The 16,879-nt window shown below is 34.7% G+C and overlaps 1 protein-coding gene across 1 annotated transcript; it reads right to left on the bottom strand.

Moving 5' to 3' along the window:
• Positions 1-254: 254 nt before the first annotated feature.
• On the bottom strand, positions 255-3,776 carry LOC131952530 (uncharacterized). Its single transcript, XM_059315240.1, has 3 exons — positions 3,221-3,776; positions 1,248-1,304; positions 255-367 (listed from the first exon to the last, which is right to left on the bottom strand). Exons 1-2 carry the CDS (start codon positions 3,704-3,706, stop codon positions 1,257-1,259), a joined length of 534 nt encoding a protein of 177 aa, XP_059171223.1. The 5' UTR covers positions 3,707-3,776; the 3' UTR covers positions 255-367; positions 1,248-1,256.
• Between the last annotated feature and the right edge of the window lie 13,103 nt (positions 3,777-16,879).

Genomic DNA, 16,879 nt, shown 5'->3' with positions numbered 1-16,879 from the left:
TTTGTAAAAACATTACATTTTGAAATTTAAAAATAAAATATTATTTATTTTTATTGTGAAAATGATATTTTTGTAACAAATACAGGCGTGTATTCTTAAAACTGTTACATTAGGATTGTGGCAAATATGCTCTAGTAATATTGAGTTTATTAATGTTGTATTATTATTATTATTAAAATTATGTTAAAATTAGGGTTAAAATTATGATTGAGTAATTAACTCAGTTTTATTAATACATTAATTATTGGCAAAGTAATAACGATACAATTTAAAGTAGCCTGGAAGGGGCGACTGGTCTCCAGGGCGGCGTGGTCACACTTCCTCACCCACAGACCTCTGTACTAAGTTTTAGCCCCAAGCTGGCCGGCTGTAAAATACATGTGACAACTTCCTAACATATGTGTGATATACACATTCATTCAGACACATACAAGTTTAAAATTGTTACCAAGATAATACATTTACATTAGCCTTACATAAGGCCTACAATAAACATTACTAGGAAATATGCTTTCATTCATACATTGTTCTCCATTCATTCCATACTTATTAATTAATATTATAACATTACAGCTAATAAAAGTAAGAGTAAATTACCTTCCAAAGAAGCCACACAGTCCTCTACACACGTTGCCAAACGTACGTTTAATTTCTCCGAGGAGAACAAGTGCCGTAGCACCAAAATAATTATAATGTAATAATGGCTAGTGCCTAAGCACCAAAAAAAACGTGTACCTCCGGAGAGGGGAGAAGGTAGAGTGACCGGGCTGTAGCGTCCCTACCCTACAGGTCACATGACTTAGGCTCCGCCCTCGTGACCGCAGTCTGAGGTCGAGCCCCGGTCAGCCTTACAATACCGCTGGACTCAGGTCCAGGTGTGTACCGTTACCTGTGGGGTAGCAAGAAGGGGGGAGAGGTGGAGACACCATGATAGATATTTATAATCTATCATAACATCCCCCTCCCCGCGATAATGGTTTGCTGAAAGCACACCTTTAGCGCAACCTAAAAACACTTTTCATATTAAATCCTTACATACCATACATTTTGTCATTGTGTAAAATAAAAGTTTACAGTACGATCACATTATACAACTGTATTAAATAAAAATCAAGGAAATCAAAAGCGTTTACACCGCTAAAAGTAATCAATTTTAACTACATATATTAGTAGGACTATCATAAATGTAATGACACCTATGTCCACAAGAAATGATGAGTAGTATAACTATATTTAACAGTGTTTACTTGGTACATTCAATTGAATAGCTGTGCATAGTAGACCCTACATTGAAAGTGGGTGCTCTATGAAACAAATGCAAAGACATGTAAAATAAGTATACATTCATCATGTTAACTAAACATGTAATTTATCAACTGAAATAAAACACGATAACAAATGCATTTTATGTAAATATACATTTATATAGAATTGTCTATCTAGCGTCGTATTGTGACCGTTCTGACCACCTACATTTCTGTAAGTCTTTTGTTACAGGCATTGGTTCAGAATTGATTGTCAGGCTATTCTTGTTTTTAGTAAGGTGGCCTATAGGCTTGTTATAATTTTTATAACCGTTATACACAATGTTATTTATCATTGGAGCAATATGTCTTTTCTTTGGAGCATAAGTATTAGCTGTAGCTTTTAGTTTTATTGCACTGGTTTTTATTCTGTCTCTAAATGAGTCCCAGTGTTTATAATTGTTTTGAGATTTATGTTCGTGGTCAGTGACAAAGCCAACCTTAGTTTTCTTGTGTGTTTGACCAACATTGCATGTCTTGTAATGGTAGGATACTGACTTAGATAAGCCAGGCCACCAAAAATGCTCTAAGATTTGAGCTTTCATTTTGGCCACGCCCACATGAGCTGACCGCTTGTTGCTGTGGGTCAGGTCAAGTACCACGTGCCGCAGCGGTTTAGGTACAGCCAATTGGTCCCACTTGACGCCCTGCCCGTCAGCGTATCGTCTCATCAACAGTCCATCGCTGTTAAAATAAAACTGAGAGGGTCCGTGATGGTCCAGTTTAGTCTGAGCGAATAATTTAGTCTTAGCTAACGTTTCGTCTTTTGTCTGCATGTGTTTGAACTGTTCGACCGTCACGTCAAATTCAGCGATGAATCTTGTAATGTCATTCTTTTTTGTTACTTTCTTAGTTTGTGCCTTTGTGACGAGGGCGGCTGCTACGTCTAGGTTATCACCCATCGTCGCCCCACTCACATTACCAATTATTAAGTCCACGGGCGGGTCTTTTAGGAGCGCCGCTTTAGTGCACCCGGTAAAATATGGAGATTTGATTCTAATCCACCCCACCTTGTAAACAACTTTTGTACCATCAAATAATGTACAAGTAACGGTTTCGTTATGGTTTTGTCCATTACTCAATGATTCTCTGCAACCAATAATACTACACCCGTTATCTCTTAATACCTTAACCTTTTCCCCATTAACTTCACCATCAGCTATATTTCCCCCCTTAGATTTTATATCCCCCTCGAAACATGCAAGACCTAACTGAGGATCCCTTCTTTGATCAAAATGCTTTCTGTCACCTATTGTACCTTTGCCCGACATTGCCAATAACTGTTCTTCTGCCTGATGGCTAACAAAAGGGTTGCCAGAGCTAACCTGGCCCACCGCTGCGCTACCATAGCCTCCCTTTCCCCTGCTGATAGCAGCTGCGGGGTAGGCGTTATTTCTGACCGGACCCGAGTATGGCTGGCGGTCATTGTGACCCTCGCTCCGTGACCCGGCATTCTCACTCGTGTAACGCTTCAGGTGGAAACAATCGTCCGTGTTGTGTCCCCTTTTCAAACAGAAAGTGCAAGACTTGGGCTGATTGTTAACTTTGTAATCTAGGCCTATATGTGCTATTGGTTTAGTTATATGCTTTATACGTGCTAGGTTTTTATCTGGATGCGCTATCATGTAATTGTCGGCTTGGGTTAATACCGAGTCCAGACTTAGGTCATTTCTCTCAGTGATGAAATTGACCACGTCCTCGTTGACAGTGTGTAGTAGTTTATCTACCACCATCAAATCACGGAGGGCTTCAAATGACTTGTCGATTTTTGACAAGTCTACCCACCTAGTTAAATAATGTTTTGCTCTGTTCCTATAAGCAACAATAGACTCATTAGCCTCAGGTGATATGGCGTAAAACTTTTGCCTATATCCCTGTGCAGTCAGGTGAAAATGACGACATAGAGCAGTTTTTACCTCCTCGTAGGAAGCTTTTGCTTCCGCTCTGTGTCCCATAAAGCACACTGGCAATAGTTCTGCCGGCATTAATTTGCGGAGCTCATTACTCCAGCAGTCTTGCCTCCATCTGTTTTGCCTAGCCTCTTCTTCAAAACGAAGGAGAAAAAAGTCTAGGTGATCGGCCACCCCATCAAACTTTGGTAGTGTTACCTTCGATGATCCGACACCTATTTGCTCCTCCCCCTTCCCCACATACTCGTTGCTACGATTCGCTAACTCTATTCGTTTAATTTCCAACTCTAACAGCTGAATTTGACGCTCCTCTTTTTCCTTGTCCCTAGCCCACTCTGCTTGCTGAAATTCTCGTTCCCTGTCTACCCTAGCCCGTTCCGCGTCCACCTCATCCCTGACCCATTTTAAAAGCTTTGTCCCCGCGTAACCTAACGCCTCCCCCTCCCGTTTAATCTCCAGCTGTGACCGCTGCGTAGCCTGGTAGGATGCCATGGCGTCCGGTCAACTTTAGGTCAAGAGTAGGATACCTTTGTACAGGGGGAATGGTAGGGTGGTCACTGATCAGGGTACCCAACTAGTGTTAGCTGTATTTAAAAACAAGGTAATTAAAAATTAACTCAGTTTTATTAATACATTAATTATTGGCAAAGTAATAACGATACAATTTAAAGTAGCCTGGAAGGGGCGACTGGTCTCCAGGGCGGCGTGGTCACACTTCCTCACCCACAGACCTCTGTACTAAGTTTTAGCCCCAAGCTGGCCGGCTGTAAAATACATGTGACAACTTCCTAACATATGTGTGATATACACATTCATTCAGACACATACAAGTTTAAAATTGTTACCAAGATAATACATTTACATTAGCCTTACATAAGGCCTACAATAAACATTACTAGGAAATATGCTTTCATTCATACATTGTTCTCCATTCATTCCATACTTATTAATTAATATTATAACATTACAGCTAATAAAAGTAAGAGTAAATTACCTTCCAAAGAAGCCACACAGTCCTCTACACACGTTGCCAAACGTACGTTTAATTTCTCCGAGGAGAACAAGTGCCGTAGCACCAAAATAATTATAATGTAATAATGGCTAGTGCCTAAGCACCAAAAAAAACGTGTACCTCCGGAGAGGGGAGAAGGTAGAGTGACCGGGCTGTAGCGTCCCTACCCTACAGGTCACAAGGATGCTCAGAACGTAAAACACTTTTTACTTATTCTTCCGCTATTTTGTTAATTGTCGTCATTTTATGATTGAATGTATCATTTGAAATTATTTGTCTAAATTTTTTTCTGAAACAAAATTGCATCAACAAATATGCATAGACAATAATGCTAAATGTGTATTTTATTAGACATAAATTGAAAAAATCAATCCATTCGAGAAGTAACAAAGAGAAGATTACTGAAACCGTGGTGAAAGAATTACAGCTTTATAAACAGTCAAAAATATTGAGGCTCCATTGGTTTAATTGTTTCTTTGCTTGGCCTTTGTTACTTTGAATGCGTTTCCTTTCTATTATATTCTATAGAATGCAATAGCATTGATTTTATATTCAAGTAAAATAGAGATATAAGGTTCTGTTCCGCTGAAAATGTTAGGGACACAATACGAAATCCAACTCAGCTCCAGCATTTTGTGTTGTCTTTTGTGTAAACTTCTCTCAGTTAATTCTTCTTTAACTGACGTATTTAAGATTATTGTTAAGGTGCTGGATTTTAGTAGTAGCATACACAATTACGTTGAAACATAACAAGGTACAATTTTAGTGAAATATAACATATTTCATCTTAGAACAACTGTGAAATTAACGTTACGTTACAGTTGATGTAGAAGAGGTAAATTGTAAACTTAATGGACAAGATGTGCACAAAGTATTACACAAAATATCTTTATATACGTGCTACATTTGTGAGTTCTTACGTAAAGTAACCAACTAAATATATTTATAGTGATTTGCGATCAGTATTACTAATACTATGAAGCTCTTTAGGCTGCTAATTGAAAAGTAAAATACTTCAAAGAGAGTTTGATTTTAATACATATATAAACAAATGATCCCAATAAATATCGTTACATTCGTGTTAAATTTGTAAAAACCAACGAATAGATTAACTAATAAATATGTGTATTATGATTTGCGATAAATATTATTAATACTATTACACTATTTAGGCTGCTAATTAAAAACTATATAAATTCAAAGACAGTTCGATTTGAATATATGTAAAAGTTGAGATTTTAATTGAAATGCAGTTCATCATGTGTTATATGTTGTGGCTAGTTGTTTCCCAAATCTGTAGCACCACTAAACCATCGACAGCTTTCCAGTTTTACCCTTTACAATTCAAGTACACAGGTTGTAACGATAGTATGTCAACTTCTATCTTCAAAACATTTGAACTTGATTGACCCAGAACCCTCCTTAGTGAAGGAAATTGTGTGGCCTTCAGCTACAATAAAACTTCTGGACTGTGCAGTGTTTGTCGTGACTACAGCGTGAAAAGTCTAGTTGTTGACACGAGACCAAGTGAAACATTCTACGGGCTACGTCAGAACATCAAATATGTTAAACTCTCCACTTCGACTAGCACAAACAAAAATATCAACATTTCCAGAGGAGTTACATTCGGCAATCTTATAAATGAAACAATATAATAATAATAATAATAATAATAATAATAATAATAATAATAATAATAATAATAATAATAATAATATTACTATTATTATTATCATTATTATTATTATTATTATTATTATTATTATTATTATTATTATATTATTATTATTATTATTATTATTATTATTATTATTATTATTATTATTATTATTATTATTATTATTATTATATATTTATTTATTTTTTTATTATTAGTATTATTGTTGTTGGTGTTATGAATACATAAAGCTACATATTAATGCATGCAAAAATTTACATATGCATGCATAGATACAGCGCAGATTTCGGTAACCCGTCAAGAGAGCACATACCAGTCGTACAAATAAATACCTATTTTTAATTGTTATATTCCAACTACATTTGGACTGTTTATTCTTAAAAGCATTCTACTATTTAAATTATTATACCTCACTTATTGTAAACATTATTCGATGTATCGTGGAATTAACCTTTCGAAGTTTGGTATCTTACGCAATTATTTTGTTATTATTAGAAAATTGTTAAATAACGTCGAATGAGATCTTTACATTAATTTATTAATTCAATTAACATTTTAAAAGTTATTATCTGTTCGCACAAATAATTAATTATATCTTAACGTTTGATACTTCTCAATAGATAATTTTTCCATTTAACACACAAAGCCAAATTGAATTTACCAGTTTTGGTCTACTCACTTAACCTTTCTAATCTGTGTGTTGTTTGATTTTGACAGTCAGTTATAAATGCTATTTGACTTCAACGAAACAAAACGGAACTAAAATACTTTGAAATGTGGTAGTACTGGTCAGGTAACCTGTAGCATATTCTGCTTTGTTAGCATGTTATTTGTGTCATGGCTTCTTTAGATCAGGTTTGCGCGGTTAGGGGCCAAATAAAACGTTGTGCATTGGCCCATTAGATTTTGGGTGTGCGATGGGCTAACTACTCGTCCACATAAAACAAAGTATAGTTACAGAAAGCGAGGCCAAATTTGAAATGAACTCAGTCTTCTGAAGAATCAGGGATCCACATTGCAGAAGTATGACGCAATGTAGCCAAACCCGCAAGGAAGCTATAGAGCCGACGCTCTTGTTCAACCGAGGAAGGAGGAATCGGCACTTGGTGGGACACACTCTTTTTTTATTTTTTTCCTAAATATCTAAATGTATTTTATAAACTTCAAAACATGGAATTCATTTTATTGATTTTTAACTGCACTTAACATAAACCTTGTGTTAATTCAATAATGTTTCATCACGTTTAGCAATTTGAATCTACAATTAATAAATAAGCTGTGTTTTAATCCTGAGTTACGTGAAATTGTCTTTACAAATTTTTATGAAAATCTATTTAACGAACACAGAAAAATATTGAAATGCTGTTCCAGTTATCCAATAAATTAGGTATGGGTTTGTGCAAAGACTTTAATGAAATTTTTGCAAAATAAGTTTATTTCTAGAACATATTAATTTTAAAAAAAAGGAAATTCATTTTGTAAATTTCATGTTTTTATCAATTTTAATATCAAGAGATTAAACCACTGTTTCTATGAGTTTTTGCATGTGTGTGTGTGTATATATATATATTTATGTGTGTGTATGTGTGTGTGCGTGTGCGAGCGTGCGTGTGTGCATGCGTGGGTGTGTGTGTGTGCTTGTGTGTGTGTGTGATAGCCTCTGTGAGATGCGAGACAATCAGCAGAAAACAAAATCTAAGGCAGTGAGCGTCAACATGTAACCTGCATGAAACAAAACAGAACTTACAATAGACATAGTCGCGTTGGATGATGTGGGTCAGATTTTGTGAGGTTGTGTATGAATGTGTGTGAGAAAGAGAGTGTGTTTATGAGTGTGTGTGTGTGTATGTGAGTGCTTGTATTTGTGTGTTTGAGAATGTGCGTATGTGTATGAGTGTGGGTGAGTGGGTGAGTGGTTGTATATGTATGGTTCGAGTTTCTCAAAGTTTGTTTGCTTTGAAAGTTTGAAAAACTTCCATTCTACATCTCTTTAAACCACTGAAGATGTATCATCGCATTAGCGTGACGGTGTTTACATTAGAGCAAAGTCTGTCTCTTCAATCCATTCAATTAATAACTAATGTTCTCATTGTGTGCTGCTATCAACTTTGGCTGTATTTGTATACTTTAGCAGGCTTGATAAGATCGCCCGTGAAATATTTCAAAAACCTCTCTTGCAACCACTCTGTCTCAACGCAAATATATCGATAATGTAAAGCTCTTGGAGTGTCAAACTCTAGTCTTTGTTGCTTTTCTTAGCGTATTATCACTGAATCGTCGTTCTTTTTCGTTTGATTGACTGATATTTCTTTTATTTTCTCTTCCTTTGTTTTCGTTGTTTTCTCCAAAATGTCTCTTTCTTCTCCATTTCTTGACACATTTTCTCACTCTTTCCACCTCTCTATCTCTCACTTACCCTCACTATCCCTCAGTGAGTGTTATTTCCAAAAACACACGTTTACACACACACAAAGTATAGAAAAAAGCTGTAAAAATATATTTTGTAAAGACGCTATAGCCAGAAGTACTTATACATTCTTTTTCGATGACAACGCAAGAATTTTTCTTTTTAAATTTTAAGATGCTATCGTAGTGATTAAAAATTAATTCAACTAATTCGAAACTAAGGTGAGTTAATAAGATAAGTACTAGCGATCGCTCGAACGACTGTGGACTATCAAGGTTGGTTGATTTTTTGAGTGCACAAAGGAAGGTTCGGATAAATGTTGTGTTGTTTTTATTAATTGTCTGAAGGGACAGAAAACTTTTTTTTGAGATTGCGAGCAACTGGTCACATTTTAGCGCAAACATTCTTTTGGAAATATAATTTATTTAGAGCGAATAACTAAAAAGTGGAGAATAAAACAAATATAACAACATATATAACCTACACGTTAGATTTTAACGCAAATACTTTTAAAGGCGACTTAATTTGGCAAGGCAAAATGGCGCTGTAAATTACATGACTATTGAAAAAAGAGTTTAACTGTAGTATTTATTTTTTGTAATTATTTGTGAAAAGTGTCACTTAATCACTCAATGGTTAGATCAGTGTGCTGTATGTGTGTGGTATAGTGCAGAGTTTCTTCCAGGCATCTCTTCGGGGGGGGGGGGGGGGGGACAGAACCCCAGAACGATGTCATCACACTCATCCACAGGGTGAATAACGTTTTGGGGAGGGGGGGGACATCATCCACAGCCAACAACACCAGCTACCCGTTTAAAGTTGGACAACAGTTTCTTCTCAACATACTTACCCGAGGTGACGTCTTAGCAATGTTTGTTGATGGCAAGTTGGTGGCTACCTACCCATACTACTATCCTGCAACTTCAGTTCGATATCTTGCTTTGAATGGGAATGTACAGCTCTTGCAATTAAGTATTTAGCTTTTTTTTACCTTCTCGTAGACGAAGTATAGAGTAAGTATTGTTATTGTTAAAGAAAAATTGAAAGCGAGTTTTTCACAAATCGACGTTTTACACCTCCCTGACTCGGAAACTGTGTATGCCTCTCTGTGTGTCTTTGATAATTTTATATCATTCTTATTATAGCAGCCTGGTCTAAGAACTTTTCGCCTATATTTGTTTTCTCTACAAAAAAGAACTAGAGTTTTGTCACAAACGTTGATATTTCTACAGGGGCCTAGCCAAGACGTTATTGCTAAATAAGAATATACGAGATAGTTTAGTGGAGGTCACAGTCACTCACGTTTTATTTAGGATTTGGTAATTGAAAACAATGAGTCTTTTAGACTCCTTTAATTAAAAAGTAGATTTTAATTGTTTTACACTTCTGTTTAAAATTATCGATCATTAAAATTTATTTTTTATTTCCCATAAAACCAAGAACAAAGTAGCTGTATTTTTAACCTTTTAAGTCACTTGCTGGCGTAGTGAAACAAACAAAATAAAAGTCAACTTCTAAAATTTGTTTCAGTATTTGTTAAATATAATCTTAAAACTTAAACGTTGCTTTTGTTATATTGCTTGGTTATTTAAATTTATCATTTTTCTCAAATATTTTAGAACAAATATAAGATTATTTAAAATTTATTATAGTTGTGCTTACACATAACTGCAATTTTTTATTCGCGTTACATATTATAAAGTGTACAAAGTAAATTTTTTATTTTTAAATAATGCTTTTCTGTTATGTTGTTGAAAACAATACACTTTACGCTTGAAAATGTCATAAAAATTATTATTATTATTTTAGTCAATTATATTCACAATATCTTGGATTCCAGATTTTTCTCCGACACTGTAAAGTTATTAGATTTTAACAGTGTTATATATTATCTACTATTTTGACGTGTTTTTATTGAAAACGACATATGCTAGTATTGATACTTTTTTCTAACTTCTGTATTGTACAGTAACCAGATATCCTGTGAAATTGTTTTTTATAATTGTATTTTTATTAAATAAGCTAAGGCGTATTTATAAATAATTTTCCTGTGTTTTTTATATGTGTGTGTGTGTGTATGTGTGTGTGTATGTGTATGTGTATGTGTGTGTATGTGTGAGTGCGTGCGTGCGTGCACGGGTTAGTGTATATATCCATAATCGTCATGATTAATTTAAGAGAATTTTCAAAGATTATACTTAGTAGTAAATTTTGTGTTGAAAAATAAAATCCGCTCAGAGATGTAGTGACCCCTCCCGGCGCCCGGGGACTTACTTTCAATTTGGCGCCCCCCCCCCCCCCCCCCACCATATATTTTTTTTATTTTTATAATTCAAAATACCAGCTGAAATGAGTTTATTTTGGCGCCCCTAGTTCGGCACCCGTGGACATATGAACACCACTGCCCCCCCCCCTTGCCGTGGCTACGCCTCTGAATCCACTCGATTTTTCTTTTAATAAAACTGGAGCTGGATGGTCATTCTGTTAAATGGAGCTGGTGTTGATGTGACATGATGTATGATGGACGTTTACGTGGAACGAAAAACTTAACCTCGGTGTGTGTGATTGTGTGTGTATCAGTGTGTGTGTGTCAGTGTGTGTGTGTGTTTGTGTGTCTAATTACTATTGTATTATTACATAATATCGTGTCCTGTGTTTTCTGCTTCTGTGTTGTTGTACTGAATGAACGAGGGAAAGAAGAGAAGCTATTGGTCGAATGACCTCGAATGTGTTATGAGCGGGAGTAAGGAGGAGGCAGTAGCGTAGCGAGGGGGGGGGGGGGAATGGGTTGGAAAAATAAATTGAAAGGTTGAGGGGGGTTCAAATTGAAAGTTTAAGGGGGGGGTGCAAATCGAAAGTTTGAGGGGGTTGCAAATCAAAAGTTTGAGGGGGGTGCAAATCGAAATCTTAAGGGGGGGGGGTGCAAATCGAAAAGTTTGTCCCCGGGCGCCGGGAAGGGTCGCTACGCCTCTGGGAGGAGGTTTAGCAGTGGATGTGTGTGGCCGTCGAGGGTTGGGGTGCGAAAAGAAGTGAGGTGTTGCACATACATCGTTAATTGAAGGGAAGTAGATATTAAAACTATTTGTTAATTCTAAAGCTTGTGTCTACTCCAGTCGAAAACCGTGAAGAACACCCTCACAATTTAGTTTTTACTTTCTCGTATATACGAAGTATAGAGAAAGTCTTGTAATCGTGCAAAAAAAAATCGAGATTTTTTGCAAATCGCGACGTTTTACACCTTACTGATACGAAAAAACATAATTTTGCAATCTTGTCCATATGTCTGTGTGTCTGTGTGTGTGTTTGTGTTTGTTTGTGTGTCTGTGTATGTGTATGTGTGTAAACACGATAACTTGAGTACCGCTTTATCAAAATCGTAGATCCCTATCAACTTTTGAGCGATTTCCGATAACCGAATGTGGTACTTTTTCTACTTTGAATTTTTCAAAAGCCTATAACTTGAGTACTATTTCACATAGATAAATGAAATTTCACACGTAAGTAAAAGATCTAATTCTCTACCTTCTGTCACATTTTGAGTAATTTCCGTTGACCGGAAGTACTAATTTACGCTATTTCCGTTTTCTCAAAAAACGCATGTAAATTTATAAAGTAATAATAATATTGCGCACTATTATGAACATCTTTATTTGGCGTTCGCTTGGTGCGCAATTCTTTTTTCTATGAGATTCTATTCTATTTTAAAAAGTTTAAGTATTTAAAATGGATTAAAAATCCTAACTTTATCCCGAGTTCCCATCCCCTGTTGTTTTATATAAGAATATTCGAGAAAGTTTAGGGGAGATCACTCCCGGTTTATTTTTATTACTCTTGCTTCCTCAGTTTGTCGTTCTTAGATGTCGAAACTTGCGAGTTATATTTCTAACACAAAATTCTCAAAAAAAAATTTTTTGAATTTTCAAAATTTGGTATAGTGAAAAATCTTTAAAAACAATGCAAAATTTAAAGGTATTTCATAATACATTTTTTTATACAATTTGAAAAAATAAATATTTCTAGTGGTTTTTCTGTCAAAAAATTTTGAAACAATTTTTAAAAATTTATTTCTATGAATAACCCTTTATTTAAAATGGTTCCGCGGAAAAATCGTATAAATAATACTAAAGACAGGTTGACAATCTCTGGAAATGTGGACATTTACTGCACTAAGCTTCTGCAAAAAATGGAAGTTAAGTAAAGTGTTAAATATTAAACTGAGATTACGACTAATTTTCAATACCACTTTACATAGAACTTGGCCAACTTCAGCTGCTTCACTTTATATATCTTACTGGTCCAGCAAAGAGTTTTATCATACTAATCAGTTGGTGTTTCTAACGTGTTACCTCTTATGGTTGATTTAATCATTTTAAAAAATCTAATTCTTTAATTTCAATATCTTCAATGTAATTTCTCTTCCGAACCTGACTGTACATGGGGCAAATGAAGTGTAGTTTGTTTGTTTCTGTGACCTTGGCATATGAAAGGATATTGTGGTCTGCACAATGACCAGCAGCTTTAACTGGTTGGACTAAGAGATATTCTACGGGCTTCAACTCGGATTCGAACTAGAGAATTTCAGGGTTGGAGTTCTATGCTCTACCATTTGACCACATCTTCAATATAATGTTTTTTTTTAAAGTGATACAGTTAAAAACTTAAAATCGATGACGTATTGATTAATGATATATTATTAGTTGAGGACCATCCCTCTACATCCCTAAAGCTGTTGTACAGAGTTAAGTCTTTTATTAAAAATTAAATCATTTGGTTCATTAGAGTTGACTCGATATTATAGGTGACAATGATTAAAGTTGACCACACCGACTTTATGATAAGGCCAACGTTTCTTATAAAATATATCTCATGTCTGTCTGAAAGGGTATAACTGCAATAAATAGCTAAGATGATAATAATATTTATAGTAAAGGGAAGGAATTCAGTAAAAACAATAAGTATAGTCATTCCAATAATCATGCTCCTTTCTACTGTCTCTTAAATCTCAAATTTATTTTTCTTAAATTCACTGAACTATCAGCGTGTTGATAAGGCAGGTTCCTACTGGTCCAATAAAAAAATGTAAAAATTCACTCAACTTTTTCAATTGAATATTTTGTTCATGATGTATCTTTTGCATACTATTGATTAGTGTGTATTATGCATAATATTTAATTAGGCTGTCAATTTGAATCTTACTCATACAATTTAGTATCTACATGTATTATGGTTCTATGATTATATTAATTATAGTTCGAGGATAATGTTGAATATCCTATATCCTATCACTGATTTCTTATCAGAAATGGAGGCCTTGTGGTCAATTAGTGGTGTTTTAGCTCTAGAGGCCTATCACGAGTTTGGCTTCGTGTTAGTACGGAAAAAATCTGTGAATTTATCCTACATATTTAGTAACTGGAACTACCAGCTATTGTTGTTTTAGTTTAAATTTATTGGCAAGGTTTCAAACGTTCCTTTCTCTGAGAATCTGACGGTCCATGGCTAAAGTAAAGAAGAGTTCATATTTCTTTGACCTCTGCACATGAACGGATAGTGTGATCAGCATTATGCCCAGCCGCCTTTACTTTCCCTAACGTGAGTTAGGTAGCCATCAGAGCTTAGATGTCGTACTGTCATGCACCCGGATTCAAGCTAGGCTCTAGACTTTCCGAGTCAACAGTGAAGCGTTCCAACCCAGCAATGTTTTAATTAGGGTTTTTTTTCCCTCTTCGGTATGTAATTAATTTGTATAGTCCATTGATGTGAATGTTGTTGATTGAACAACAGCATCTAAATCGTTCCTATTTCCAAACATTTGATTTTCATTCATCAACACCTTTTTTTTCATTTTATAAAAAGTCAAAGTAATAAAATGATTCTGATATCGTTTGTTTGTTTTTTTATTTTGGTGTTGTTTTTTGTTTTGTTTCTTTTTTGTTTGCCTTTTTTTTTTTGGTAACTTATTAAATAAAAAGATTTTTAAAACAGGGTAAATAAATATAGCGTTTTTATCATGGAGACTATGACGCAGTCGATGGGGTTGAAAATTTGTCAGCTGTAGACAAGCTATAGCACCAGACCAAAATTTGATATGGAGTTAGTTAATTTGTGATTGACAGAGAGATGAAGATTTCGGGTAAAAGGCGCATTTTTTTTCCAGTTTAATGCACAGGACATAATTAGCTCTTCAATAGTGTTACATAAAATCAAACATATGATCGCTATAGATTTTGGAACAATAAATGTAAACATCGAAACATGCAGTGCTTTTAAATTGCATCGCATTGTCATATTAAATGTAGTAGAGTAGGGTTTGTTTATAACGACTTAAACTTATTTTATAGTTGCCACTGTTTTTACTCTTTTACTTATAGTAAAACAAATATTAAATACACGAAAATTGCTAAAGCTTTTTAAACGGATCAATGTCAAATAATATTATCGCATAGATGCTTAGAAAAACTTGATACCTTTTAATAATAGTAGGGTCGAAAAAACTGATTAATTAAACTGTTTTGTAATTTTGCCCCGGGGGAAAATAATTTAAAAAGAAATTCAACTCAAGCTAATAAAAAACGTGAATACAAATTTCTGCGGATGTGAGAGAACATTATTGCTAGAATATTATAATTAGCATGGATTAATAAAATGCACCGTGGTAGGTAAAACACGGATATTATAAATATTGCTTTTTATTTATTTTATGGATAAGTTGGGGTATTATAGTAGTTTACTAAGTTGAATCCGGCGGTTCCCCTGGCGCCCCGGCCGGGTGCGATTTAGCGCCCTGGCAAGACAGTGAGCACTATGTATTTATGTTTGCATTTAAGCTGTGTTTACGTTATGCGTTCGCATTTTCGTTCGTGTTTTTTTTGCGTTTGCATTTGTGTTTGCATTGTGTTGGTGTTTGATTTTTCTTGAATGTTTGCGTGTTGCGTTTGTTGTTATAGTTTGTTTGTTTGCGTTTGCATTGTGTTTGTGCTTTCTTTTGTGTTTGCGTTGTGTTTGTGTTTGCCTTGTGTATGTGTTTACTTTTGTTCTCTTCCCAAGTTGGTACATTTAAAAATGATTTACCGTGGCGGAGTTTGGGTATGCAGCTATATATATATATATATATATATATATATATATATATATATATATATATATATATATATATATATATATATATATATATATATATATATATATATATATATATATATATATATATATATATATATATATATATATATATATATATATATATATATATACAAAGAGAGAGAGAGAGAGGGAGAGGGAGAGAGAGGGAAAGAAAGGGAACTAGGCTGAAGTGTGCTTTTATAGTTTTTTCAAGAACAATCAAACACTACAGAGAAAAATGCTTGTCATTTTTTGATGTTTAAGAAGTCCTGTTGATTTTACTTGTCAATGCTTGTTTGCTTCGGAAGTTTGACCAAGCATACATTCTTCGTGTGTAAAAGTCATTGAACACTCATCCTTATACAGTTTAAATAGTGCGTAGCAAAACTTTTGTGATGTAATTTTCACAATTCAGCATCGTCTGTTGTTTCACACCGTTTTATTAATAACTAATGTAGTTTTTTTTTTTATTTGCAGTTCTCACGTAAGATCACTTTCAATTATATTTTCAGGCTTCATGCTATTGGCTGTTACATTTAAGTAACTTTCTTGCACTCCCCGCCAAGCCTACTTCGATTTTTTGAGACACTAGAAATGTCTCGTTTTATTCTTTTTTGATTTCACGATAGCATCTGACTGAACACTTTCTTTTTTTTCTCCTTTTTTACAATTGGTCGGCTGAATTCATTTATCTCTCTTACTAGCTCTCTCTCTCTTTTTTTCTCGCTCCCTTACTCACTTAGTCATTCTGTCTTTCTCACTCGCTATCAATCCCTCACTCACATTCCTCTCCCACGCTCATTCCCTCACTGTATACGTATCTCTAAAAAAAAGCACACGTTTACACAAAAAGGTAGACGATAAGTAATATGTAATAAGTAATTTTATAAATTTTATAAATTTACTAAATAATATTTATAAAGACAAAATACAATAGCAAAAAAACGGAAGCCAGAGATGGCCCAAAATACTTCTGGCACAATGCCAATTACCCGAATGCTGTTTCATCCAAAATGCAACAAAAGAGATTATTCGAATTTTTCGATTTAATTTTCACAATTGTTTAATGCATAGCCGAATCACATTGCACGGACATGGATAAATTTTAAAAAGCAATTTCTTACAGCTATAGAGAAGGTCGGGTCATGTGCTAAAGAAGAGAGCAGATGCATTGGCTAGAACTGGTCTCAGAGTGACAACTCAGGGCAAGAGAAAACCAGGTGGTCAAAAGAGAGATTGAGGAGATCAAGTCAGAAAAGGTGAAGAAGAGTGGACTAACATTCCAACAGACAAAGGCTATAACTAGAGACGGGACAGTCGATACCTCGTGCATCATTGCTCGTTGTGGTTTTATAGCGATGATCATCATTATATATATATATATATATATATATATATATATATATATATACATATATATATATATATATATATATATATATATAT

This window comes from Physella acuta, unplaced genomic scaffold (assembly GCF_028476545.2).
Source record: "Physella acuta isolate Inbredline_101_S28 unplaced genomic scaffold, ASM2847654v3 ptg000875l, whole genome shotgun sequence".
In the NCBI taxonomy this organism is placed as follows: Eukaryota; Metazoa; Mollusca; class Gastropoda; family Physidae; genus Physella; species Physella acuta.
Note: the sequence above shows the minus strand (reverse complement) of the source record. Positions and strands in the feature narration are given on the sequence as shown.

What these genes read in the sequence shown, in the direction of transcription:
- LOC131952530 (XM_059315240.1), bottom strand. Translation starts at nt 3,706, where the DNA reads ATGGCATCCTACCAGGCTACGCAGCGGTCACAGCTGGAGATTAAACGG. An exon ending in CAAAAGCTTCCTACGAGGAG is followed by an intron (nt 1,305 to 3,220) that starts GTAAAAACTGCT and finishes TTTGTTTCATAG; the next exon opens with AGCACCCACTTTCAATGTAG.